At 35.3% G+C, this 26,934-nt stretch overlaps 1 protein-coding gene across 1 annotated transcript; it reads left to right on the top strand.

Moving 5' to 3' along the window:
• Positions 1-2,789: 2,789 nt before the first annotated feature.
• LOC132302650 (mediator of RNA polymerase II transcription subunit 25) lies at positions 2,790-26,686 on the top strand. Its single transcript, XM_059799561.1, has 15 exons — positions 2,790-2,984; positions 5,305-5,335; positions 8,613-8,676; positions 10,875-11,005; positions 11,249-11,455; positions 11,549-11,614; positions 14,558-14,768; positions 16,665-16,732; positions 16,862-17,707; positions 20,360-20,413; positions 20,642-20,670; positions 21,410-21,478; positions 21,603-21,687; positions 25,120-25,206; positions 25,326-26,686. The coding sequence occupies exons 1-15, from the start codon at positions 2,887-2,889 to the stop codon at positions 25,773-25,775; spliced, it is 2,496 nt and encodes an 831-aa protein (XP_059655544.1). The 5' UTR covers positions 2,790-2,886; the 3' UTR covers positions 25,776-26,686.
• Positions 26,687-26,934: the final 248 nt, after the last annotated feature.

Below are 26,934 nucleotides of genomic sequence, written 5' to 3'. Positions count from 1 at the left end.
ATGTTTTTACATTGTTTTCTTTCATTTTTGTGGTATGAAAATATTAGTCAATACAAAGTATAGGAGTGATTTTTCTAATAATAGCAAAAGGTTCAAACATATCTTATGAAATATTTTACCTGGTCTTATAAATTAGTAATTGCTAGGCATTTTTCAGTGATTGAATATTGTGAGAAGTATGAATTGTTGAATTTTCCAATAAGAAAACCCATTTAACACCATCTGAATTTTGAAGTATATTGTGAGAAGTATAAAATGTTGATTTTGCCAATCAGAAAACCCATTTAACATTACACCATCTGAATTTGAAGTATTCCTTTTTAAAAAATAATAAAAAAATTGTTTGGTATGTATAAAACATTCATTTTAGACAACTTGTTAGTAGAGCTCAATATTATTAAATAATTTTAAATTAATTAATTTTATAACTTTATATAGTAAGGGTATATTAGTAAAAAGTATATAAAAACTAATAATTCATTTCTTCCAACCAAACAAAAAAAAAAAAAAAACCTAGCACTCCATCAATCCTTTTTGCCATCCCTTCTATTCAACAAAACAAAAAATGAAGGAGACACTTTCCCTTCCTTAGGGAAGACTCGTCCATCCCTCCCCCTCCCCCTGCTATCCATTTTTCCATCCCTCCAACCAAACGGAGCATAAATGATGGAAAGAAGTCCAAATGATGTTGCAACACCGACGATCAAAGCATTGATCGAGGATCAAAAAATAAAATTATGTCACGTTTTAGACAAGGGCGATTGATTGTAATGTTTAATATTTTTTATATATGGAAAGGTATTAATGTATTTTTTTCCTTCGATTAGTCGAAGGTATGTAATGTACTTTTTCTCAATATTTGTAATATCATTATTTTTTAAAAAAAATTTCAAAACATATAATCGAAGCAAACAATTATAACTATTAGCAATATAGTTGTTGGGAATATAGCTGTTGAAAAAAACACAAACAAACAGTTAAAAAAATATATTTTATTTTCTTAATAAATAATTTTTAAAAATAATAAAGTTAAAACCGTGATAGAAGTGTGCATATCAATAGAAAAGAGTCTAAAAAAAACTGTAGAACCAACATCCGGTGTTGCATAGTTTGTAAATATAGGAGATAATTTATTTTATTTATTATTTTTGTTTCAAAACGTTAAAAAATTCGGCGTAAGAAAATTGAAAATAAAAAAACACTAATACAAATATAATTGGATATAATACTTTTTTGTTTAAAAATCCAACCCTACATACACTATTTTTATTATCTCTTGTCTTATATATTTCCATTTTAATAATATTTTGTAAACCATTCATTTTAATAATATTACATATAAAATATTATAAATAGCAAAAAATATGAAATGTTATAAAGAGATAAGGAATTTACGAAAAAGTGGTAGAAAATTTTAGGGTAAATTGCACTGACACTCCTTAAGGTTTTGGTCAACACCACTCAGTAGATGGTTAATGACTTTTTTTACATTGACACCACTGAGGTTTTAAAAATGTGCATTGACACTCCTCCACATCTCTGAAACCATATAAAATTACCTTTTAACCCTTTAACTTGTCAACGACTCCATTTAATTATAAATCATAAAATTATAAATTTAACCTCCTAACTAAATTTAATGGACCAAACTAACATATTCATCTATTTTATACATATAGATATAGTTTATATATAAGAATATTTATACCACCATAACCACCACCACAACATAAAAAGAAAATTATTATTTTTTTAAATAGCCAAATAACTATACATCACTGCATCCAAACACCATTGTAATTTTTTTTTTTTTTTTGGAAAGTAGCTATGACCAACTCATACTTACACGTCACAAATACCACCAGAACTACTATCACACTAAGACACCACCACCACACCAAGATAACACCTTCAACACACCCAAACGTTACCAGAATCACCACCACTACCACAACAGAAAATAAAAATAAAATAAATTTGAAACACCCCAATAACCCAGACACCACTGTAACAACCACCACTAGAGTAGAAAAAAATTAAAACAGCCATGACCAGCCTAAACCCACCACAACAGAAAAAAAAAAAAAAAAAAAAACCATGTCTAACTCAAACACCACCACCACCGGCCACTACAACAATAGAACGGGAAAAAAATTAAAAAACAGTGATGGGTATTTTTATCTCACCATTCCCACCAATTATCTTATTTCCTCTCACACCCACTTCCCTTCCCTTACTCATCTTAATCGCAAATCAAACACAACCACACAACCACAAACCGCAACATTTTCCCCCCTAAATTAATGTAATTAACTTGCCTTAGCTGCCATCTCCTCCATTGGCGAATGACAAGGGGCACAATTTACAAAAAAAAAAAGAAGTTGTAAGAAAGAGGGGAATAGAGAGATCAGGAAGAGAGAGAGAAAGTATTGGCGGCTAGGTACTAAAATGAATAAAATAAAATAAAAAAATTAGAGATTATGATAGAGAAAAAAAATAACGAAGATAGTTTCATTAAATAACTGATATTTTGTAAATTAATTGAATTAAATATTCATGGGCAAATATGATATTTGGACCATAGGAGTGACATTGTTGAAAAAGCGGTTAATCCATATTTGAGTGACACCGGCCGAAGCCTCAAGACTAGTCATTGCAATTTACCAAAAAATTTAAATCCTTTAACCTATTTAAAGAAAAAAAAAAATTCTTCTTTTTTTTCGAAGGCATGTGACGCATGTCGAGTCTCATTTTACAAATTTGGATTTTGAATAGTATATAAAACAAGTAGCGAAGTGTTTGGCTATACTTTTCGGGAAAAACCAGTAAAGGAGTATCCGTGGCGTGATTGAATATCGGAGGGTTTCTCTCTCTCGAGCCAAAACCATGGCAAAGAAACAACTGGTCGTTGCGGTTGAAGGGACTGCGGCTTTGGGTCCCTTCTGGCACTCTATTTCCACATCTTACTTGGAAGACATTGTCAGGTCTGTTCTTTTCTACCGGTGTATCATTTTTGGGTTTTTATTTTTCAAAACCATTGTCTCTGCTGCTGTAAATTTGACCCAAGGGTTTTACAATTGATTTCAATTTACGAGTACCTATTTGTTTCTCTTATGATTATCTATCTTCAGATTGCCACCCTTCTCTTCTGTAATCGCATGTCGTTGTATCAATTTTTGTTAACTAGTATATTTAATTGTTTTTAGCTTTGTCCATGCCTCAGACTAGGGTTTTCTTTATATGAAGCATCTATATTCCTTTTTTTTTTGTGGGTGGGGGGTAAATAAAGCATCTGTATTCTTCTTAATCATGCAACTAAAAAAGCAATTTGGAATTGTTCTCTGCTGAAACTAATACGCTGTCTACTTTCTGTTTGCTTAAGTACACGCGTGCTTGATTTTACTTACTGCATGGCGGGTTTAGCTGCCTTCAGCTATCGTTGAAATTTAGCACTGAAGTAGCATCAAGGACCACATTGAAAACCTAAATTGTTTTGTTTTTTGTTTTTTTTCTTTCTCCAAGATGTTCTGTGCGAGCATGTTGCACAATGAAGTAGGTCGGACTACACATTGAAGTTGAAGTCATAATTTGTTATGTTTTTGTTTTATTTAGGGTTACGCTAACGTTTGTTTGGACAATGATCTTATGCGAAAGGGCCCAAAATTAATGCTGGTATATTCGAAAGAATCTTCGTTCGGCTTGATCATTGTAATTGTCAGGGTTCATATTGAAAAATCTAAATGATAGCAACTTGAAATTTGTCAATCTGGTAAATCTAAGAGAGACCTCCTAATCTACCTTCACAATATTCTGCAACGTTGGGATATGATTGAGTTTGATGATGGAGAACTGTGATATCATAAAAAAACAATGCCATTGTCTTCTTAATCTTGCCCATGACAATTAATATATAAATATTTGTATTTTTCACTTTTTTCCTTTTGTGTAATGCTAAAAAGTAAAATGAATTGTATTGCAATTGGCTTGAATGACTATGATGACCAAGTCAGGGTTGAGCCGTTGAGGTTATTATATGTAAAAGATCTTTGTTCCTTTTGGTCACGCAACATAATGGGCAACTGAATGTTGTCATATGGTATAACTAAGAGAGGGAGAGGGAATGGGTCTTAATTGAGCTATTGAGTCGAGGTTATTGATGAATTTAACAATGTCTCGTGGTGATCTTATAGGTATTGGAGTTTTGATATTTTCCATAACATTGCATGTAAAGATATCATTTTTTTCCTTCTACTCTTGGGTAATTTCGTTTTTTTTATGCTTCATGTATCATATGGGAATTGTTCATGATCAGTACTGATGATTTTACTTGGTAGATCTCTATGTGTGGAATTAGTATATCGTGTTGCATACCGATTTACTACACTTGAGGTGCTTGCAGAAGCGTAAATATTCATCCTCAAGATTATGTGGCCAGTATAAATAATCTGCAGTGGCATAACCTTTTGAATGTTAATCTTCATTCCTTTGCCCACATCAATGCCTGGCAATGGAAACTATGACATTTGTGCCAATGACACATGAGTATAACTTCAGTAAGTTAAATCGTATGTCAGTGTGTCTGAATCTAGATACATGTCTAAGCAAGCAAGCATGAACAAAATCAAGCTCATAACACGGTATTGTGTAAGCTCCCCCAACCCCCACAATGTATTTGATAAGATACCCTTCTTGGTGGATCTTATTTGGCGCTCTATAAGGGTAGATTGATAAGATGTATCTTTGTACTGTCTCGCTGTTAAGCGTTAATGATCTTGTAATAAACCTGTCTAGAACATTTATGTGGAAACTTTGTTTATAATATACTATGGTTATGTGCTTGATTTGATATGTCGGGAAGTCTTAATCATTGTTTCTTGAACACCACCAATCTTTTTACAAGTGACAAAATACATGCATTATGTGTTTGATTTCATGAGTGTGCTGTTAGATTGGGATATATCCTTTCACTGCATGTCACATTGAGCTAATGTGAATACCTATCATGGCAAATGAGTATGTCTTAAGATACTGTAACAAACTCTCTTTCTTGGAATATTTTTTTCTAGAATGAATGAACATGTCATTTTCTTGCATCTCATGTGTGATTGAACTCAACCAAATGGTTAATCCATATTTGTAGCTATACTGAATGCAAGGATGCTTTGAGCTTTTATCTTAATCCATTTGTTCTCAGATCATATGTACGAGGTTCATACATTAATTATCATTAGTTAGATCATCTAAGCAAATGACATTCTAGTTATAAATAGATATTGGCTCTGAATCATTGTTTAATCTGTGCAGGAGTTTTTGTGGTAATGAGTTGACAGGGCAGGTATGCATTTCATATGATCTGAAGTTTTTGAAATTTAACTGTGCTGTATCTAAATTGGCATCATGCTTGTGGTTTTTCTTTATATGAACTTTTTCATATGGCATAGCCTATACATGCAGATTTGTTGAACAAATTCCCAGTTCCTATGTGAAAATAAAAAGGTTTATTTAAGATATGTATGATTGCATTTTGGTCTTTGTTGTCTGATTTATCTGTTTTTCCACTACTAAATTCATCACTCGTTCGTTCTTATACCTAAAGAGTTATAAAGGAGTTCCTAGAGTTAAAACAAACATAAATGGAGGCGGAAAAGGATCATTTATTGGGCTCAATTTGGATAGCTGTGACTACAGAGGTTAAAATATTTTTGTTGAGAGCTGTCTTGAGGGATTGACTTCAATTATGTGGACTCTGAGAATGAAGATGCATAACTTGGTTGAGGACATGTATCGATAGTGCAAGTTTAAATTACTATGATAGTGTAATTCCCGTGGTCTAAATATTTTTGGACTAGGTGATGGACCTAAGGTGTGCTTTTTGCGTGATATGGCATGGGATGTTATTTCAAACTTGTTCCCTAACCCTGTTGGGATAGTAGTGAATTGGAGGTTGTTAACAACCATTTACTCCAAAACCTAAGGCGCGTGGCCTTCTTTTGGTCCAACACATGTTTTAGTTTTTAAATTATTAGGGTGACGGTGAGGTTTAAAGTCGAGACCTTTGGCTCTCATACCATGTACTCCAAAAGCTTAAGCTATTAGAGAGGGTGTAATTTAAATGTATAAATCTTTCAACATGCCTTCTCACTTGTGACCTTCTTTTTGGTCCAACGCGTGTGTCAATTTTAATTATCAGGATGGACGATGGTGAGGTTTGAACACGATACTTTTGGCTCTGATACCATGTTAACAACCATCTACTCTAAAAGTTTAAGCTATTAGAGAGGTATAACTTTAATATTTAAATACTTCAACCCGCGCCCCCCCCCCCCCCCCCCCCCCCCCCCCCCCCGCGGTTTCGTTTTTGGTCCAACACATGTTTCAATTTTAAATTATCACGGTGACGGTGAAGTTTGAACATAAGATCTTGCATGCTCTGATACCATGTTAACAACCATCTACTCCAAAAGCTTAAGCTGTTAGAGAGGGTATAACTTACATATCTAAATCCTTCAACAGAGGTGATGATGGGTGATCTTGCTAAGGGGTTCTAGTGGTGTTGGTGTTGATTTTGGAGGGTAGTTCCTGATTTGGAGGTTGAGGATGTGGAGGGGTCCTTAGCTTGCTATATAATAATGGTATTAGGGATGGCGGCTTTGCCCTATAATGTAAAGTTAGAAATGAGTTCATTTTACAATGTAAAGTTTGATGACTGCTAAACTTTGGGAGGAAAACAGGGTGAAAGTGACTCTTCTTTTTTTTTTTTTTTTTTTTTTTTTTCCAACGGTACTAGGGAAATATCAATAAGTTAACTAGGGTGCAATTCAGGTGGGTTGGGTGAATTCAACCTAGTCTTCAACCCAAGCTCACTAACTGAGCCTAACCCATGTTCAAATTTTTAAACTTGGATTTGAGATCGGGTTAGAAAAATTATCTAAGTATTACTTTATTGTATTTAATTTGTAAACAAAAGAAGTTGAAAAGAAAAGGGTGATCTTAATTTGAAATTTTATATAATATATTTTTAAGTAAAAATATATAAAAAATAAAATTAGAACTCCGCTCTTGGTTTGGCTTTGGTTGCTGACACCTCAATCCAACTATAACCCTAAATAAATTACAAACAAATTCTTAAAAAATTAATTCTCCTAAACGTTAACATATAATAAACTAAGATATAACAAAGGAAGTTAAAAAGAAAAAAAAAAAAGAGATCATAATTTGAATATTATATATAATGTATTTAAAATAAAATATATATATGAAAATAATATTAGAATTTGGGTTTGGGTTGGGCTCGAGTTGCTAGCACCTCAACTCAAGCCCAACCCTAATTAAGTTCGGTTGAGATTTTTCAACCCAGTCCCAACTCTACTTGTAAAAATAATTGCCCAAGTCCGCGAAAAATGGGACTGGGCTCAGGTTGGGTTCGGCTTGCCTAACCCAAGTTGCACCCCAACTTAAACTGAACACAAACTTTCTCCAACTATTTGTGATGGATGCATGAAGGTTGTTTCGTCATTCTCCTCTAGCTAAGGACACAACCTCAGTTAACCACATGCTATTATATTTTTCCCTATTTACATGATTACCCTCATAAGGAAAACGTCGCTTTTCCTAACTAATGCCGTTATTGACCATCACCGCATATGGTCAATCCATCTTAGTAGGTTCCCTCTCATTCTTCAACTATCTCTCAGACTTGCTTATTTATAATTTTCTCATTTTTTGTCTTGCCACACATCCATCTCGCATTAACATTTTTGCCCCACTCTTATTTTATAAATATGTTGGTATGGATGGTCATCTTGCAATTTTAGAGGTATGCACCGATCACACAAGATATCAGAGATACTCTTCAATTTTATGTATGCTTAACTTATTAAAGCCTTTTTCTCAACTACTCGGAGTCAACTACCAGTATCCTATTTTTTCATGTTGCTCTATGACCCTAGGCTCGGTCAAACCACATGTTATCATATCCTTCCTTACTAACTCTACCCATGTTAGCTTTTGTCTTACCCTCCCCTGTCATTACTCTCAATATGGACCATGTCACTTGTTCTAATTGTCGCATTTAGTGGTCTTCTTTGTACATGTCCAGACCATCTTAATTGATTTTCTCTCATTTTATTTTTATTATAAACATCATTCCCTAGCATTGCCTTGGTGCTCCATCCTGCTTTAATTTTATAATTAACATCATCCCAATTTATGAAAATATTTGGTTTATGATACCTATCAAATCTTGACCTTCACTGCACCCTCCTTGTATGTCTAGTTTTAGTTAAGTTATATTCCATATAACTCAATTGTACCTCTTGACTAGAGTGTCTTTGTCTAAATATATCAGAAAATGAAATTGTTAATGTTTTGAGATATGCAGACACACACATACATTAAACGTTATAAATGCATCATGCATGCATTTTTTTCATTTGCTACTGCTCATACTATGCTCGTTCTTTTTTACTTTAAGATTCTATTAGAAAAATATCTTTTTGACTTTTTTTATTTTTATTTTTATTTTTTAATTTACAGCTATTTAGCTTGCTAACAATGGCCTTTATTAATTTTGAATCTCTATTTAAATTTTCTTTTAATTTTTTTGAGTACAGAAGCCATCTGCCTCTAGTGTTGAGCTTTCTCTGGTCATGTTTAATGCTCATGGATCTTACAGCGGTATGTATTTTCCACATTCTTCTTAACCCATGTTATTGGAGTTCGTGTTAAATATTATATTGCTTGCTAGTGATTGAACTACTTATTGAGAAATAAAACATGGTGATCCCACATATACTCAACAACTATGAACCACACCCACCGACCTGCCCACACTCTTCTTTTCCTCGAAGTAAGACTTGTATAGCCAACTCACAAGTGGGGATGTAATGTTTTGCAGTAGGACATCATTTCAAACATGACTCAAACTTGACACGAAGTTAGAGGGTTTATGTTGATCTCAGTGGGTTCGTTTCATAACAGGTTGACACAATTAATCTGCTTAATATATCTGTCCTATTTAGGTTTTAACCCTCAATCTTTTTAATAAGATTTGATCCATTTATTATCTGTGTTGTTAGACATGAATCCCACCCACCCCATTTAGCTTGTAAAAACAAGGATACTTTGACAAATTTATCAATCAATTTAAGGTTATTTTTATTTTTTCGGTAATCTATAAACTTTTCTCTTCAGCTTCAGCTTCAGCGAGAATGTTTCCTTTTACATTCATCTTTATAACTTCTTTTGCGGGGTTTCTTTTTTTATATTATTCACACACAACATCAATTGATATATTGATTAAAGTCTTTTTTTGACAGTTTAGTTTAAAGTTATTAATTTAATATTGGGTTAGGGTTTTGGATTATGCCATCTATTTAAATGGGTTTAATGTTTTCTTTGCTCTATTCCTTTCGTTGAAATTGTGCGGTTGCCAAGAAAATATAAGAAGGAAAGGAATTAAGATGTTCAATCTTTGCACTTGAGAAAATTAATTGATTATTTCCTTTCGTTTCTAGAAACCTAGGCTTATGGTAATGTATAATCCCTATTGTTTTCTTTTCTTTGGTTTGCTCACCAACCAAAGAAGGATTATGTTTGGTACAATCTGGTTGAATGATTGGGGATTCTGATTGTGGTTGGGGATTCTAATTGTTGGTTGTGGGACCCTCACTCTTAGGGCCGCTTTGAGGTTCGATCTTTCTTTAGGTGTCTCATGGCTGGGTCTGGAGGCCATTTCCCTTGGAAGTCTGTTTGGCGCTCCAAGGCTCCTCTCAAGGTGGCGTTCTTTGCCTGGACTTTTGTCTTGGGTAGGATTTTAACCCAGGATAATTTGAGGAGGAGGAATCAGGTGGTGGTTAATCGCTGTTACTTGTGCCTGCGGGATGAGGAGACAGTGGATCACCTTCTTTTGCATTGCAGTATGGCTAGGGACTGTTGGGATTTGATGCTTGGCTTATTTGGGATTCCCTGGGTCATGCTTTGATCCTCTAGAGGGTTAATTGAGGCTTGGAGAGGTTTTTCAGTTGGGGCCTCTCGTTCGGGATGCTTGGAGGGCTACGCCTCTTTGTTTTTGGTGGTGTATTTGGCTTGCGAGAAATCGGAGATATTTTGATGGAAAGGAGAAGCCTATTTCTATGCTTAAGTTCTCTATTATTTCCACTCTCTTTTGTTGGGTTTCAGGGAGAGGGAGAGATTATTGATCTATTGAGGAGATTGTTGTTTTTTGGCCTCTTTGAAGGCTTATGGCGTTTTTTGGCCTTGTGTATTTCTTTAGGTTTCGCTCCCCTTTTGAGCGCTCTTTTATAAAATTTTACTTAGCAAAAAAAAAAAAAAAAAAACAAACAAACTGGTTGAATGAGTTTTTATCTGTCTCTGTGACTTGTCAGGTTCATGTAGACAGCTGTGTATTAGAAGGTTGTGTTAGGGTTGAGTAACAGCTTGTGTTTGGACTGAATGAGCATGGCATGACTGGGCTTGATTGCCACCCCCAGTTTGCAGAGTTGATAGATTTTTTTTTGGAATATTTATAATTCCACAAAAGTTTCATGAACTAAATGCACTATTTGGCTTTGGAGTTTCAATCAAAGTTGATTTTATATGCAGTTGTGTGATGTTAAAATTACAACTTTTCTTAAGGTTCCATAACTTGAATTAATTTATTTTCTCTTTCAAAGTGGTGAAGTTTTTTTTTTTGGTAATTTTTTTTTTACATGTTTTGATAAATTCAGTAAAATGCTGTCTTTGCTTATTATGATAAATTCAAATCTAGTATTAATGTTTGAATTAAATATTGTTTGATTCTTAAACTTAACTCACTTATAGTGCTTCCATTTTTATTCCCGGCTTTGCTCCCAGTTTTACCATTGTTTCTGCAGCTTGCCTAGTACAGCGGAGTGGATGGACACGAGATGTTGATATTTTCCTTCAGTGGCTATCTGCTATACCATTTGCTGGTGGTGGTTTCAATGATGCTGCAATTGCGGAAGGACTTTCTGAAGCTTTGATGGTGGGCATTTTGGTTATGCTAGCTTTTTATATGGGTTTGACATTTTTCGTTTCTTAGTTCATGAGCACTAATGCAATCCTGGAGTTATTTTAATCTCTCTACATAAGGACTTTTATGTGCACAAACAATGCTAATTCTTCTTAGTAGAGATATTTTTGCCATGCACATGTGAAACTCTATATATATTTTTTGATAAGTACATGTGAAACTCTATATTTACTGTTATTCTGGTGCATCATTCAGATGTTCTCTATTCTGAATGGAAGCCAGACTCAACAAAATGTAGATGGGCAAAGGCATTGCATTCTTGTGGCTGCAAGTAACCCTTATCCATTGCCAACACCAGTTTATCGACCACAAATGCAGAACTTGGAGCAGAGTGAAAATGTTGAGACTCAAACAGAAAGTCGTCTTTCTGATGCTGAGACAGTTGCTAAATCATTTTCTCAAGTACTGTTATAGAGCTGTTCTTTTCTTGTTTACCATTAATGTTTCTCTTCTTACATGTGTTGCCAGTCAGCTGACCCTTATCTTGGCATACAGTGTTCTATTTCTCTGTCAGTAATATGTCCAAAGCAGCTTCCGAAACTTAGAGCAATCTACAATTCGGTAAGCATGACATTATTAGTTGAGTCCATTATTTGTGTTATTTTGTGTCAAGCTTGTTAAATCATTAATGACTTGAACTTATTGAACCAATTACTTCGTTGAACTCCGCTTAACATTTTATGTTGCTGCAGTCTCTAGAATTAAGATTATTAGGCCATAAGAGCACGTCTGTAGCTTTATTTGGTGATATCATGCTTTTGTGGATTGAGTAACTGGCTATATCATTAATCTCTTCCAAGTTATAATATTTAGAGGATGGATTTATGAGAATAATCTCAATGCATGTATAGTAGTATTCAAATACTCTAGTTGTGTTTTCCATGGTGATTTAGTGATGATAATTTCTTTTGCTATTTATTTATAGTCATTTTAAAAACATGTAGATGTTTCACGAGACATAGTTCTTTAATTTCAAGTTTCCCGAACATGTTGGTACGAGCTTCCTCCAATTACAGACTGCCTAACTTCTTCCAAAGCAGTAGAAGAGGCTCAATTGTAAGCACATTTTACATTACTTCAAAGGCATCAATCTGCCTAAATTGGATCATGCACCTGCTCTCAGTTTATAGCCTTGTAGATTCATAGCAGATTCCTGATGAATCCATGGATTTATGATCATAGAAGTACTGAATGGTATTCTAAACGCTCCCAGTATTAGCCTTTAAGTAGGTGTTTCTGAATGTACTTTGACTAGGTTATGGTGGGCTAAAGGACACCAGATTAGTTCAGCGAGTCAGGCAGTCAAACTTTAGTTGTCAGCTGGGACCTACTGCAAGTTAGTTAAAGATTTTAATAGCCATATCAGAGGATGCTGGATCCACTACACATTGAACATATTTTTGGCTGCTGAGCCATGTGAACTTTATGATGATTTTGTTCTTTTATATTTCATAATATATACATACATTGACGTAGAAATGTCTAAGTATAATTTTTTGTAATAATTATAATGATAATATGTAATATGTTCGTAGCAAGAAAATAATATATCTTTCCTACTATAAACATATATTTTTATATTTAAATGTACATTCATATATTTACACTTATATAGGTGCTCTGGTATATTGGTATTTTCTGGACATTCTCTTGCTCTTGCTCCATGTTCTAGGGACTTAGCATAGGCGAGATGAAGTCTTATGGGTCTTGGAGCTTTGATACTGTTATTTATCTCATTCAGCACCGTTTGTATGGAAAGGTTTTTGTCTTTCCAGTACAATGCATTTATAAATCCTTGCTGAACTGAGTTAATAATGTTGTACCAAGTGAAAGAAAAAAGTCAATAATGTTCCAACATCAAAATATCATGAGTTTGGAACAATTCTGCAACAAACGCCTTCAATCACCTTCCTTCCTCATCAATTGGCCACAATTGCAATCTAATATTTGGAAATTGACTGATGAAACCTGCTGGAAATCTTTCCTTCTACTTCTGAAACCTCCTATACAACCATTGCAATGGAAATTAAACAAATCCTCAATGTTTGGACACAACAATTGCTATTGAATCACAACATGACTTCAGCAAATCAAAAGTAAATTGACTTGGTGAAAAATCTGATTCCGGAGTACCAATTTTCAAATATAGACCATTTAGGGCTTCCACCAATCAAGTAGTCTATGTCAAGGAAGCTCTGGACTAACAGTTCTGCATCTGGGCCATACATAATTAAATGACAAAGCACCATGCTGCCGAATAATGATTAGCTCCGGAAGAGATTGATTCACCTCATCAGTAGACACCACCTCTTCATCGATCTCAACTCTCACATTCAGGATTCACATTCTTATCCCATCTCTTCAGGGTCATTGGGTGTCCTTGATATGTATGAACCCTCTTTATAATCTCTTCTTGACAAGCAATGGATTCTAATCTAACAATAAAGACGCCATTTTGTAAAGATTCAAGTTTGGGTTGACCCACATTCTTCCAGATGTGTTGCAAGTCCTCTGTACACTATGGGCCGAACCCTGGTTTAGGTGACCCATGATTGACAAACCCTAGATAGCGCGTATATGTATATATATATATATATATATTTGGATTACCCATGCAGAGTTTTTTTGCAATACTTTAATTTGATGGTGCTCAATCAAATCCTCAAGGAGACTACGGTAATTTACCCGAAAAGAAAATATGTTGGCTATAATGTTCTGGAGACCATGGTTATGCAAATACTAAATTTACTTGCAAGAGAGCACCTTGGCTATGTACTGCTGTCTGTGCAACTCGAAGACTGTAAATTGACCATAAAGTAAAGTCTGGAGTTAAAGTACCGTGGGGGTTGAGGTAGGAGGTAATGGTTCTAAATTTAAAACCTGATTTTTGTACAGCTTGTTGTGAATTCCGACTCTATTTATGGTATATAAATATGAAATGTAGCTACCTTAATTTGAAGTTAACAAAAGCTTCCAATGTAGAAAACGTATCACTAATGTCAAGAGCATCCACTATTCCACTTTAATTTGTGGAGAACATTTTCCATGATTCTTTAATAAGACAGTGATGGTGGTTCCTTGTACAACTAACTTAATAGTGCAGCTGCTTCATAAAGCTTGGGATACATTTTAATTGCACTTTGTAATATGGTTCTATTCCAAAAATTGTTTTGCCGTCTGGCCGCACTCCTAATGCAGTGCTAATTTGTATCCTGAAGCTTGAAATACTTTTTCGTTAGTATAGACCTCCAATTGTTTGGAGTTTCTTTTCTCCTTTTTGTGTTAAGAGTTCTTGCTTTGGTTGGCATCTACTTGTTGATATTATATTTCATATTACACACGATTTTCCTGTTGTGTGTGTGGGAATACATATGTATTTGCATGTTCATAATTTTAAGTCTCGTCTTGAAATTGCTAGTGTTTACGATGCGTGATTTTTTAAATGAAAACAATACTCACTTGTTGTGGGGGCATGTAAATGTCTTCATTACTTTGCTATTGCAGGGAAAACGCAATGCTCGTGCAGCAGATCTACCTGTTGATAATGTCAAAAATCCTCATTTTCTTGTTCTAATTTCAGAGAATTTCATCGAGGCTCGTGCTGCTTTAAGTCGGCCTGGAGTTACAAGTTTGGCACCAAATCAGAGTCCTGTAAAGATGGATATAGCTTCAATTCCTCCTGCTTCAGCGCCACCTTCAACTTCTATACCATCAGGTTGTTTGCATGTTGAACTCAATATTCTACACCTCTTTCATCCATTCCCTTTACAAGTAATCTGCTTTGACTCTATCATTGAGCGTGGTTAACTAAGTTGCTTATTATATTATGTTCTTTTGTCTTCCCTAAATCTATATATATATATATATATATATAGGGTTAAGTGCAAATACCCCCCTCGCTATATACAAAATGTGCAAGAAACACCCCTACTAAAAATTAAGTGCATATAAATCCCTATATTATTAACTGTTGAGCAAATTGCTCCATAATCCTCAATTTTGACTAATTTTTTTATAAAAATTCCAAAATACCCTCCACACTGCATCATCTTACCTGCACTCTCTCAATAGCATCTCTCTCTCTCTCTACATCTCTCTCCACACTCTCCCTCTCTCTCTCTTTCTCTCTCTCTCTCACACACACACACAATCCTTCTTTCTCTCTCTACAACATCCTTTTGGAGCAATGATACATAGCCACATCATTCCCCACAAAATTCTCTAAAACGTTTTTCTTCTCTCTTCAATTTCTGCAGACTCTCTCATTCCTCTGGTTGACTAACAAGATTTAAAAAAAAAAAAAAAAACAAGCGTTTTGTTCAAGATGGTTGTCCGGGAACCCTTATTTCTTTGTTAATGGATTTCCATTACCTAACCCACCACCAATAACATAGTATTCATTGGAAAAAAACAAGAAACACCCAAATTTATTTCCAAGATCCAACACCTATTGTAATTTAGTATTGAACAACAGGTTGAAGTGTTCAATGATGGATATTAATTTATTAATTTTATCTAACACCAACTATAGAGTATTTACATAAATTCAAAGTGTAAGAGTCCTATAAGCTATACGGAATTCTATTTTGTAAAAAAGAGAAAATTAATTCAGTTTTGGGCTTATAAATTTAAATTTAGACAGAGATAGAAGATTTTTCCTTCGATTTTGCAAAATCAGAAGAATCTATACCTACATTATTTGTTAGTTCTTGGAATCCATGGCCATGATTTAGAGGATTCAATGAGTGATTCAATGTCTTCAACCAGTGCAAGTGCATGTAGCTAGTTCTACATGGGTCTGGTGCATGTGTTGTGGTTTTGTTTGTGTGTGTGTGTATATATATATATATAGTAATGAAAATGAAAACTTTTTTTTTTTTATTTTTATTTTTATAAGTTAAGGCTAATTTAGTCATTTTATTGTCCAATTACCCAATTTGTCCTTATGTGCACAAATTAAAAAATGTAGGGGGTTTATGGAACAACAGGGGGGTAATTGAACATTTTGTATATAGCGAGGGGGTTTTTTGCACTTAACCCATATATATATATATATATATATATATGTATATATTTTTAACTCGTACCAATACTGAACTGGATCTGCATATAAGAAAAAAGGGTGACAAAAAAATGGCTTTATAATGTTCTTGGGTTTTCTAACTATTTATCTATCCTGCCTTAATTCTGTATCTGCTTGATTAGGATAAAAATACTTACTCAGTCCTTTCTTAGAGGACGGATGCTGCTAAATTGGTAGATGCAGCAGCACTTAATTATTATTATTATTTTTATTGTTATTTTGTTATTCAACTTTTACATCTGGAGAACTAATATTTTTAAAGTACCACTTCCAAAATGCATGCATATTGAATAGCTAGCATTGACTAAGGGGAGGGAAACATGTCAAACCTTGAATTAAAGTGCTTTTGTTGAGTGTAGACTTTCAAATTTCTTAGTGTCAACAATTTTCCTTGATTAGTTGGTTAAAATTTTAAAGTATGGTTGAGGTCCCACCATGGAACCAATAGCAACCTGGTATCAAAATATGGATATTTTTTTCCGTAATAATTTGCTTACCATAATGCTTGCATGATCCTTTTCTTTTCAGTAAATGGTTCTATCATGAACCGGCAACCAATTCCAGTTGGAAACATCCCCCCTGCAACTGTAAAAGTTGTAAGTATCATACATTCTCTGATTCTAATTTACATCGACTAATGTAGCAAAATAAAGTTGTTTGTATTGTAGTTTCTATGGCTTTTAGGGTCGTGGGATAGGTCATGATTTCATAACATACTTGTTCAGGAGCCAAACACTGTGACCCCCATGGTATCTGGACCTTCTTTTCCACATATTTCTTCTGTTCCTCGTGCAACTTCTCAAGGAGTCCCCAGCTTGCAAACTTCTTCACCAATGTCTGCTTCTCAGGAGATGATCTCAAATAATGACAATGTGCAAGATCTAAAACCTATAGTTAGTGGTTTATCACAGCCCTTGCGTCCTGTAGGACCTGCTGCAGCAAATGTCAGCATTCTGAACAATCTCTCTCAAGCACGGCAAGTGATGAACTCTGCACTAAGTGGGGGAACTTCTATTGGACTTCAATCAATGGGTGGAAATTCTATGGCCATGCATATGTCAAACATGATATCCAGTGGCATGGCATCTTCTGTGCCTGCCGCTCAAACTGTATTATCATCTGGGCAATCAGGTATCACATCAGTTGGTGGATCAGGGATGCTAGCAGGGACTGCACAGGTCGCACAAAATACAGCTCCTGGTTCATTCACTTCCGCAACTTCTAATATGTCTGGGAATTCAAACCTTGGAATGTCACAACCACTGAGTAATCTTCAAGGAGGTGTTAGTATGGGTCAATCAGTACCTGGCATGAGCCAAGGAAACCTTGCAGCAGCCCAGATGGTACAGAGTGGAATTGGCATGAACCAGAACATAATGAGTGGCCTTGGTGCATCTGGTATGTCTTCTGGAACTGGCACCATGATTCCTACTCCTGGAATGAATCAACAAGTGCAACAAGGAATGCAATCTCTTGGTGGGAATAATAACTCTGCAGCTAACATGCCCATGTCCCAACAGACGTCAAGTTCACTGCAGTCAGCACAATCGAAATATGTAAAAGTTTGGGAGGTAAGACCAACTTAACTGTTAGAAAGGATTGAAATTGAATCTGCATATTTTAGATTCAAGTACTTAAGATACTTATCATGCTAAAGTTAGTTTCCTAGAATAATAAACAGTTGTTGATATTTGGAACCTTTTCTTTTATTTTTTTTTTTAAAAGTAAAATGTATTAGAAAGCGTTCAAAAGGGAAATGCGTCCCAAGAGCTGTACACAAACCAGAAAAAAGAAAGAGGAAAAGACCTATGGACTCAAAGAGCCCAAAAAGTCCACAATTTCCTCAATAGATGAATAATTTCTCCCCCAATCCCCACAAAAAAGGGTACAAATAATAGAAAATTCCAATGCCCCAATGAAGGACTCCTTCCCATCAAAAGATCTTCTATTCCGCTCTTTCCAAAGGCTCCACCAAACACAAAGGGGGGTCACCCTCCAAAAATCAACATGCGCCCCCACCCATTGGCCCCCCCAGATGTCCATCAACTCCCTAGAGGTCCGGGGCATGACCCAATGGACACTAAATAGACCAAAAATAAGTCTCCAACAGTCATGGGCCACAAGACAATGCAACAGAAGGTGATCCGCGGACTCTCCATCAATCATACAAAGACAACACCGATTGACAATGATATGTCTTCTCTTCCTCAAATTGTCCAAGTCAGAATCTTACCCTAAGCTGCGGTCCACACAAAAAAGACCACCCTAAGAGGAGCCTTTGACAGCCACACCGTCTTCCACGGGAAGGTGGTATCGTGAAACCCAGAGAGACAAAAAAAGGACTGGACCTGAAACATCCCTTGCGCAGAAGGCACCCAAGTCAAGGAATCCGCACCAGTGCCCTCCATCCCATGTCTATACAAGAGAGCCATCCAACTCCCAATCCCAAAAAGATCGTCGGAACTGCACATCCCAAGACAACCTACCGCTATCATGACGATAGTAGTCAGCAACCAGCCAACCATAGCATGTTTGTCAACAACAATCCTGAACAGCCTTGGGAACAAAAGAGACAATGGGCTATCCTCGCACTAGGAATCCTCCCAAAACCTTTTCTTTTAATTGTGCCTTTGATTTATTATTTTGTTAGTGTTTAGGTGTATTTGAATTAATGTTTTACATTTAGGACTAATTGCCTTGTCACTCTGTTTTGACACATCCATAGTTATGAAATATATTTCACTATTTCGAACACTTGGCCCACACTCTCACATACTCCAAAGAAATGACTTATGTAGTATAAACATGTCTTAAAAGGAACCTTGCCTTACCATATTAGAAACAAGGTGAACACACCTCGAGATTCCAACATTTCCTTTTTTCTATAAGGAAATCTGACATTGTACACAATTTTTTTTTTTTAATGAAAAAATGACATTGCACATATGGTCATCTCAAATTAAGAATGCAATGAACAATTTCTTATATAGGGCAAGAACATAATTATAGTAGCAGAAATATACTAATAAATAAAAAATAAAAAAAATAGTGGCACAAATATAGGAGTATTGTATCGGCATATTTAATGTAAAATCTTTAGCATCATCTTTGACCTTATGCATTCCTAGTATAGAAATTAGCAAATTAATTAAATTTATGTAATTAGTTTATATAATAGATTCTTACAATAAAAAAATAAATATTTATTATTGCCATATCCATGTAGAGTTCATATGCTATTTGTTCTTTTAAGATTTGCTGCATCAGTGTATCTGGGTCGTAAAGTGTTTGTGTCACGTGTCAATGTCTTCTTAGTCCCCCATGAATAGGAGTATGGAAGTGTACAACACAGCATGCAATGAGTATGGCACATGTCTGACTCTGACTAACGTGGCTAAATAAAGGTGTTGTCTAGTAATTGAATGGACTGTGCCGGGCACGACATTGATGTCTGTACTCAGATGACACTTTCATATTTTGCCAAGCACCTTTGTTCATTCTAGTTGCGATTTTTCTTATTTCTTTTAGGTAAATGAATCAATACTGATAGTCACCCAACTCACCCCTCCCTTCCAATTTCCTTGCATGCACCACTACGCCACAACTGTTTTGGCCATTTTTATTGAGTTAAAAATGCCAAAACACACTTACTGTTTCTTCTTTTCCCCAAACCCTCCATTCACTTGTACAAGGGAGATTACTTATCAAAAAAAAAAAAAAAAAAAACTTGTACAAGGGAGATGCTGTTATTTTTCTTCCACCAAAGTTCTTCGTTCTGTCCTGTCAAAAAGGGCAACAACCTTTTTTTCCTACCAATGCCCCTATTAAAGCATTAAAGTACCAAATAAACTAATTAACAATGCACCAAAAGGGGGACGTATGGAAAATGTTTTTTGCCAGCTGCAAAAGCTCTTTCTTAGTGATTGTCATCGGAGGTCTCTTTTCATAGGCTACAAGAAATAAGGCCTTGGGGAGAACCAAAAAACATATATGAACAACAGTTAAATTCAGTAGAATTGTTTACGTTAATTTAGCATCACAATTGCTTATGATAATAATTGAGACCTTGCAATGCAAATGCCTACTTTAATTTTTATATTAAAATCAATAAATATTTTTAAAATGCAAGCAAAAAATTGTACTCAATCAAGTATTGTTTCTTTATTGTATTTTATTTGTTTATGCAATCACTTATAGTTTCTTGAATGATCTAAATGACGCAGGGAAACTTATCTGGGCAGAGACAAGGTCAGCCCGTGTTTATCACCAGACTGGAGGTATGTTTCGCATAGTTGATAAAGGATTTCATTCGAGTTTTATGAAGCTTACTGTTAACACATTTCACATGTAATTTAATTAATTATCTTATCCTAATGATTTTAATCTTACGCTGCAACTAAAACATGTCACATTGTAACGTAATGTAATCTAGTCTTTTCCATCTCTTACATAAACTTCTAATACTTCTCATTTCGCAATTCTGATGTTTTACTGATTTATGGCAGGGTTACAGGAGTGCATCGGCCTCTGAAACGTAAGTCTAGGGAGTATCACAAACATTTGAGAATTTGCTTCAAGTTACTTTTCTTATCATTAGCATTTGAGGTTTCAAAATGTAATCATCTCAATTCTTATAAGTCAACAAAAAGGGAAAATTCTGAACTTGAGCTGCTTCCTTCCAAGTTGCAAAATACTCCTTTTACTCGTGATTAATTAGAGGACCTAAGGTTCAGTTAGATTTGTCATATCGCCGCGTCCATATCATACACTGGCCAGGGCCGCCAGGCTGTAAGTCTACTAAGAGACCTAAGGTTCAGTTTCAATATTATAACCAGGGCAGCGAATTGATTCAGCGGAAGGTTTGTGAATGTGCCACCGCTCTAAGAGTTGTCCTTAATGATGGTATTATATTCTGCAATTTAAGAAATGGTTTGTGGTGACTTTCCTATTAAAGGTGTTTGAGGCAACATTAATTTGTTTCTTGAGGCTATGATGCTTGTTCCCTTGAAAAACTGTGGAATGCGGTTTTGCTGAGAATCATATTTCTTTAGTATACAAAAATAATTCATCCTGTCAAAATCTCCTCTTATTTGCAAGTTAATTATGCCTTTAAAACATTTTTCCTGATACTTCTTTGATGCATTTAAAATGGATGACTTAGTCTGGAACTGATCCTGGGACTAATTGCTTTTGAAATATTGAGTCTCTGGTTGTTATATGTATTATATGAATCTTCCAGTTGTATGAGTTCTTTTCTTTTTTCTTCCATTCAGGCTTGCAGCAAATTGGCCACCAACAATGCAGATTGTTCGGCTTATATCTCAGGACCACATGAATAATAAGTAATTTCTGCCATTTGGAACAATTTTTTTTTTTTGTATAGTTGTAGGTTCATCTCTGATTATATACCTGTTCTGAATTTACGGTCTCTTCAGAAATTTTCATATTTCCTTTATTTAAAACCAGGCAGTATGTAGGGAAGGCAGATTTTCTGGTTTTTCGGGCAATGAATCAACATGGGTTTCTTGGACAGCTGCAAGAAAAGAAGCTTGTGAGTAATCTGAAGGCTTTGCTTATATTTTCTTAAATACTTGTCGAAGGTTACGTTACTCAGGGGACATAGAAAAAAAAATACATTTATTATGACGGAGCACATGAATTAATTTAGAAAAGTTACATAAAGTAATGATAAAATTATCATTATGGCAATGTTAAACCAGTACTGCTATTACATATTTTGTAGTTTCATATATACGAACATGTCTGTGATACTCTGTGTGTATAGGTACACAGCAAATATGTATAACTGATGCTATAGTTGTTATTGTTGCTTATATTGTGGTCTAGATTGATAATAGGCAATTGTGTTGTTATTTTTATTAGTAAGAAGTGAACGAACAGAAATAAAAGGCGGCAAAGAAAAAATAATCTTCTTCTTATATTAGGTAATGGAATCTTTGATGCTTAAATTTTTACTAAGGGCAGGAATGGAAAGGACACAAGAAGAGTAACATGAAAATTACCGTCTACTGCTCTTTCTTTCCTCCTGGCTATTTTTTTTTTTTTTTTTGATAAGTAAGAATATTATAAAAAAGCGCTCAAAGGGGAGCGAAACCCAAGGATACAAGAAGAAAAAACCAAAAAGAGCCTCAAGCCTTCAAAGAGGCCAAAAACATTACAATCTCCTCAACAGAACGATAATCTCTCCCTGAGACCCAACAAAAGAGAGTAGAAATAATAGAAAACTTAAGCATAGAAATGGGTTTCTCCTTGCCTCCTGGCTATTCATGCATGAGGATTGTCCTCGACTACCGGTGCTATAGGTAGGTGTACATTATGGCAGGAACAGTCACTCGGGCTCCTAGCCCAGAGATGCAATCTGCAAGAATGTTACTACTATTCGAGGTAGGCTTACCCTTCTATTGGATCAGACACTAAATACTCGGCCAGATATTTCATAACCTGGACTGCCAGCCCCTCTCCTGCTTTTTTCAGTCAGATCTTTTAGAACCAATTAGTTTCCATTTTTGTATTAATGGCACTATTGTTGTGATATATTAAGAAGTGAGTTAAATCACAAGGCATGCGAGTAAAAAATTTGTTCATAGTTATGTATTGTGCAATATCATTATCATTGTTACTACAAAGGGCTGTAGCCCAATGGTATCTCCTCCACCTTCTGAAATGAAAGGTTGAGGGGTCAAGTTCTCATACGGACTAACTAGAGTGTTTGTTATTTGTCCGGACAAAAAAATTAAAAAATTAAAATATCGCTGTTTCTATTTATTACTAATTACTATCAAGGATAGAAATGGAAACAATATAGTTCATTCTTTTAAAATGTGGTACAGGTCAAGGTAATGTTTGCAGTTGTAAATGGATTGTATCAAGGTTATCTGTTGATGGAAAACTGTTGGCCTCCAATTTGCTAAATTTTAATGTCTTTATTGGCTTAAAGTAAATCTTGTTGATACTTAAAAAAGATGTTGTTTTTAAGGAATATTGAATTGTATATCGGTTTTCAAGTCACTCATCATTATCATCACCATCCTTGCCTATATCCCACATGAATGCGATCGGCCACATGAATAGTGGTTTTCAAGTCACGGTTGGTAAGAAATACTTCTATTATAAATCCCTCCTGTATTCTCATGACTAGGGTCACTCTATTAAAAAATTATTTAGTCAAATATGCCAAAATGTCCATTGATACTGCAATTAAGTATGATAAAATATCCTATATTTGAAAAGGATACTCAATTTTTGGACTCTTAACTTCTCGTTTATGAAGATTTGACCTTACATCTTGTGACTCTTACAGCATAGATCCTTTGCCTATAAATATAGTTTCCTAGTTTAGATTGGAGAAATATGTTGAGCAATGGGGAAAAAGTTTTGAAGGCACTCTGAAGTACTTGATGAATTCACATGCTTTAACGAGCCTTGACAACCAGTAGGGTACAATAATGACTCTTAAAAAATGTGATTTTCAATCTGATAGAAGGCATTGTTATTCTTTGTTAATGTCATGGACTTGAATATAAAAATGTTAGATTGAAACACAATCCCTTTATTACAAGTTATAACTTAAACTTTTAGATTAGATGGCTGTCCAGATTGGCCATAAGCGCTTCCATCATCATCATTATTATTTTTTTATGTAGGGGAAAAAGGTGTAATGCCTTGTTTCTGTCACCTCTCTTCAGTCATTTAGAAAAACTTTGCCTAGTTGCTTTGATTGATGGGACTTCCGAGGAGCATGGATATGGACACAAGACACGCACGCCCTATGATACTAATACATTAATATAGAAAATCTTGAGGGAGGTAGAACACTAATGCGGCAAGGACACGGAAATAGAACATTTTATATAAAGAATCAAATTATATATGATAATGATATTTCATAATAAGTAGTCATATAGCGTGAAATTTTAACTAAAAAGATCATATAATCATAATGATCCTTATTTCATAGAGATATATAACAAGGGCTTAGAACAATATACACATGCTTGTTTTTATGTATCTCTCTGTGTGTTTGTGTGTGTGTGTATTTATATATATATTCATATGTTTGTGTGCGAGCATCACGCTGTCCACACATAATTTGATGACTTCCATGGGCACTTCTTCAATGGAAGTTTAGAACCTTCATACACCTGTTTTTGAAATATGGTCAAATTTATGTAATATTGTAAGAACTTTTAATTTAAATTTTCTTATATTGTAAACTTTTTCCATGCTAAAAGACAGTCATTCCAACTTTCAAGGTTCATTAGTTACATTATTGCATGTACAATAAGCGTTAACCGTGTGTTCTAAATGAAAAATATTATTTTTAAATTATGGACATTTTTAAGATGTGTAGGACATCCAGGAGTGTTGAAGAAGTGTTGGTCTCTGACATGGTTCCTCCTTACAAGTGTTTGTGCTTCTTAGTTGGACTTATACGAGAAACACCATTTTGCCAATATTATATTTGTTTATATTTTTTGATGTTGCTATTAAAAGGGATTTTAGTACTTTTGAAGCTCTCTGATTTACTGAAGCTTGGAGGGAAGTTTGGTGGAAAGGGGGGTTGGCGTCGTTAATTTGTAAAGTGACGCTTAGATGTTGAACACTTGCAACTTTTAAATACTAAAACTGACAACTTTTGGATGCTAAATTTAGAAGATTATAGAATACATACGTAAATTTGGTGCAAGGCTTGGTGCTTGGAAATACCCAAAGATCGCATTGAGTTCACAAATCAAGCCTTGATTTAACATATTTGTATTCTCAAGAATGAGATGATGGCATGTTTTCCCGGAGACTCATGAATCAACCAGAGAAATTTTTTACTTCATCTTGCTTGCCATATTTTGTCAAATGCGTTGGTGGATGTTTGTATTGGAGAAGTCTGATAAGAGTTTTCAGTGTCACACTGTGACATTTTCCTTTGACAGGATTTCTAATGTTGTCTGTCATTATGGATCTCTAGTGTGCAGTAATACAGTTACCGTCACAGACATTGCTGCTATCTGTTTCTGATAAAGCCTGCCGCTTGATTGGAATGCTTTTCCCAGGGGTAAGATGTTATTGTAGATATTTTTATCTTTAATTTTGTAATAATATCAACACTGATCACAGAATTTCACTTTTGATTCTAGTCTCTGAACTTATACACTATATTCGTTCTATGAGTAGGATATGGTCGTGTTTAAGCCACAAATATCCAATCAGCAACAACAGCAGCAGTTGCAACAGCAGCAACAACAGCAACTTCAACCACAACAGCTCCCGCAGCTGCAACAGCCGCTTCCGCAGCTACAGCAACAACAGCAGCTTCCACAGATGCAACAGTTGCAGCAACAGCAACAGCTGCAGCAGCAGCAACAGCATCCTCAGATGCAGCAGCAGCAACAACAACAGCAACCGCTTTCCCAGCTGCAGCAACAGCAACAGCAACCGCTTTCCCAGCTGCAGCAACAGCAACAAATGCCGCAACTGCAGCAGCAACAACAGCAGCAACAATTGGTTGGGACAGGAATGGGTCAAACTTATGTTCAAGGTCCAAGCCGGTCGCAGTTAGTATCTCAGGGACAAGTTTCAACACAAGTGCCACCAAGCATGTCTGGAGGGAGTTTTCTAAATTAACAAACTCAGAGAGAAGACTAGCAGTTTGCATATAAACAGCTACACCTGTTAACCAAAAGTCACTTTATCCTGATTGCATGTGTTTTTTGATTGAAAAGTAGAGATTGGAGAGATAAAGTAGAATAACATTTGATCAATTTCTGATTTAGTTCTGGAATGTAGATATAGTAGAATAACATTTGATCACGAGGATAGGGACTGGGTTGCTGCGATTCTGCTTCCTTGTTGATTGTGTTGTATTGAAGACAATGAAACTGTTACCAGGAATTGTTACGAATCATTATGGCTCCGGAGAACAAACCACCACCATCACGACAATCGTTCACAGCCCCACCACCACCGTAGTCATGGTGGTTGCCTAAATTCCAGCCTCAAGGGCCACCATCTGAGCGCCACCATCACCATCCTCAATCCCACCACAATCATTCACACCCCCACCACCACCGTGAGTCCATCATTCACCATCCGGGATGGTAGTGATGGTTGTGCAACAGGGATGGTGGTTGGGGATGTGAGAGAGGAGAGAGAGAGTTATGGCGGTGGCCATGGTGGGGAGGAGGCAGCGTGGTTGGAACTCCGGAGTCCATAATTGTTGCAAAAATTGCTTGCTTGGTCGATTTCTCCTAATTTGTGGAATCAACAGTTGTGCGATAGAGTAAGCAAGAAATTGCTTGCGTGGTAGTGGCTACAGTGGGAGGAGGTGGCAGTGGTGGTGGCAGTGGTGGGAGGAGCGGCCTCTGTGGAGGCGATGGTGAATGGGTGATACAATAATTTTGGGATTTTTTTATTTATTATTATATAAAGACGCTACGGTGGAAAAAAAAAATTTCACCAGGGCACAATGTAATATTGTACACTACAAGACAAATTTACAATATAATTTACATAATATAAGACAATGTTTAGGAGTATACATATCTATATATATATAGAGAGAGAGAGAGAGAGAGTGATGTTTTTGAGATGAAATTAATTCACAGATATAGAATATAAGAATTAAGGAAATAATTTAGGAGAAGAAAATAAGAAACATATATAGAATTCTACTAGGGATGGAGAAAATTCAGGGGTTACTTTTCATATTTTCATAAAATTATGGAAAATGATAATTTTGACGACACATTCATCGTTTTGTTTAGAGAGTTGTTCCCCAATGATA

The sequence above is a fragment of the Cornus florida genome, unplaced genomic scaffold, assembly GCF_030987335.1.
Source record: "Cornus florida cultivar Cherokee Brave unplaced genomic scaffold, ASM3098733v1 CherokeeBrave_3.0.0_Hap2_Chr04, whole genome shotgun sequence".
In the NCBI taxonomy this organism is placed as follows: Eukaryota; Viridiplantae; Streptophyta; class Magnoliopsida; order Cornales; family Cornaceae; genus Cornus; species Cornus florida.
This window is presented reverse-complemented; position numbering and strand designations above follow the sequence as displayed.

Bases quoted from the DNA above. Each gene is read 5' to 3' on its own strand.
- LOC132302650 (XM_059799561.1), top strand. From the start codon at position 2,887: ATGGCAAAGAAACAACTGGTCGTTGCGGTTGAAGGGACTGCGGCTTTG. The intron at 2,985-5,304 runs GTCTGTTCTTTT...TAATCTGTGCAG, and splicing joins TACTTGGAAGACATTGTCAG to GAGTTTTTGTGGTAATGAGT. The intron at 20,414-20,641 runs GTATGTTTCGCA...GATTTATGGCAG, and splicing joins TGTTTATCACCAGACTGGAG to GGTTACAGGAGTGCATCGGC.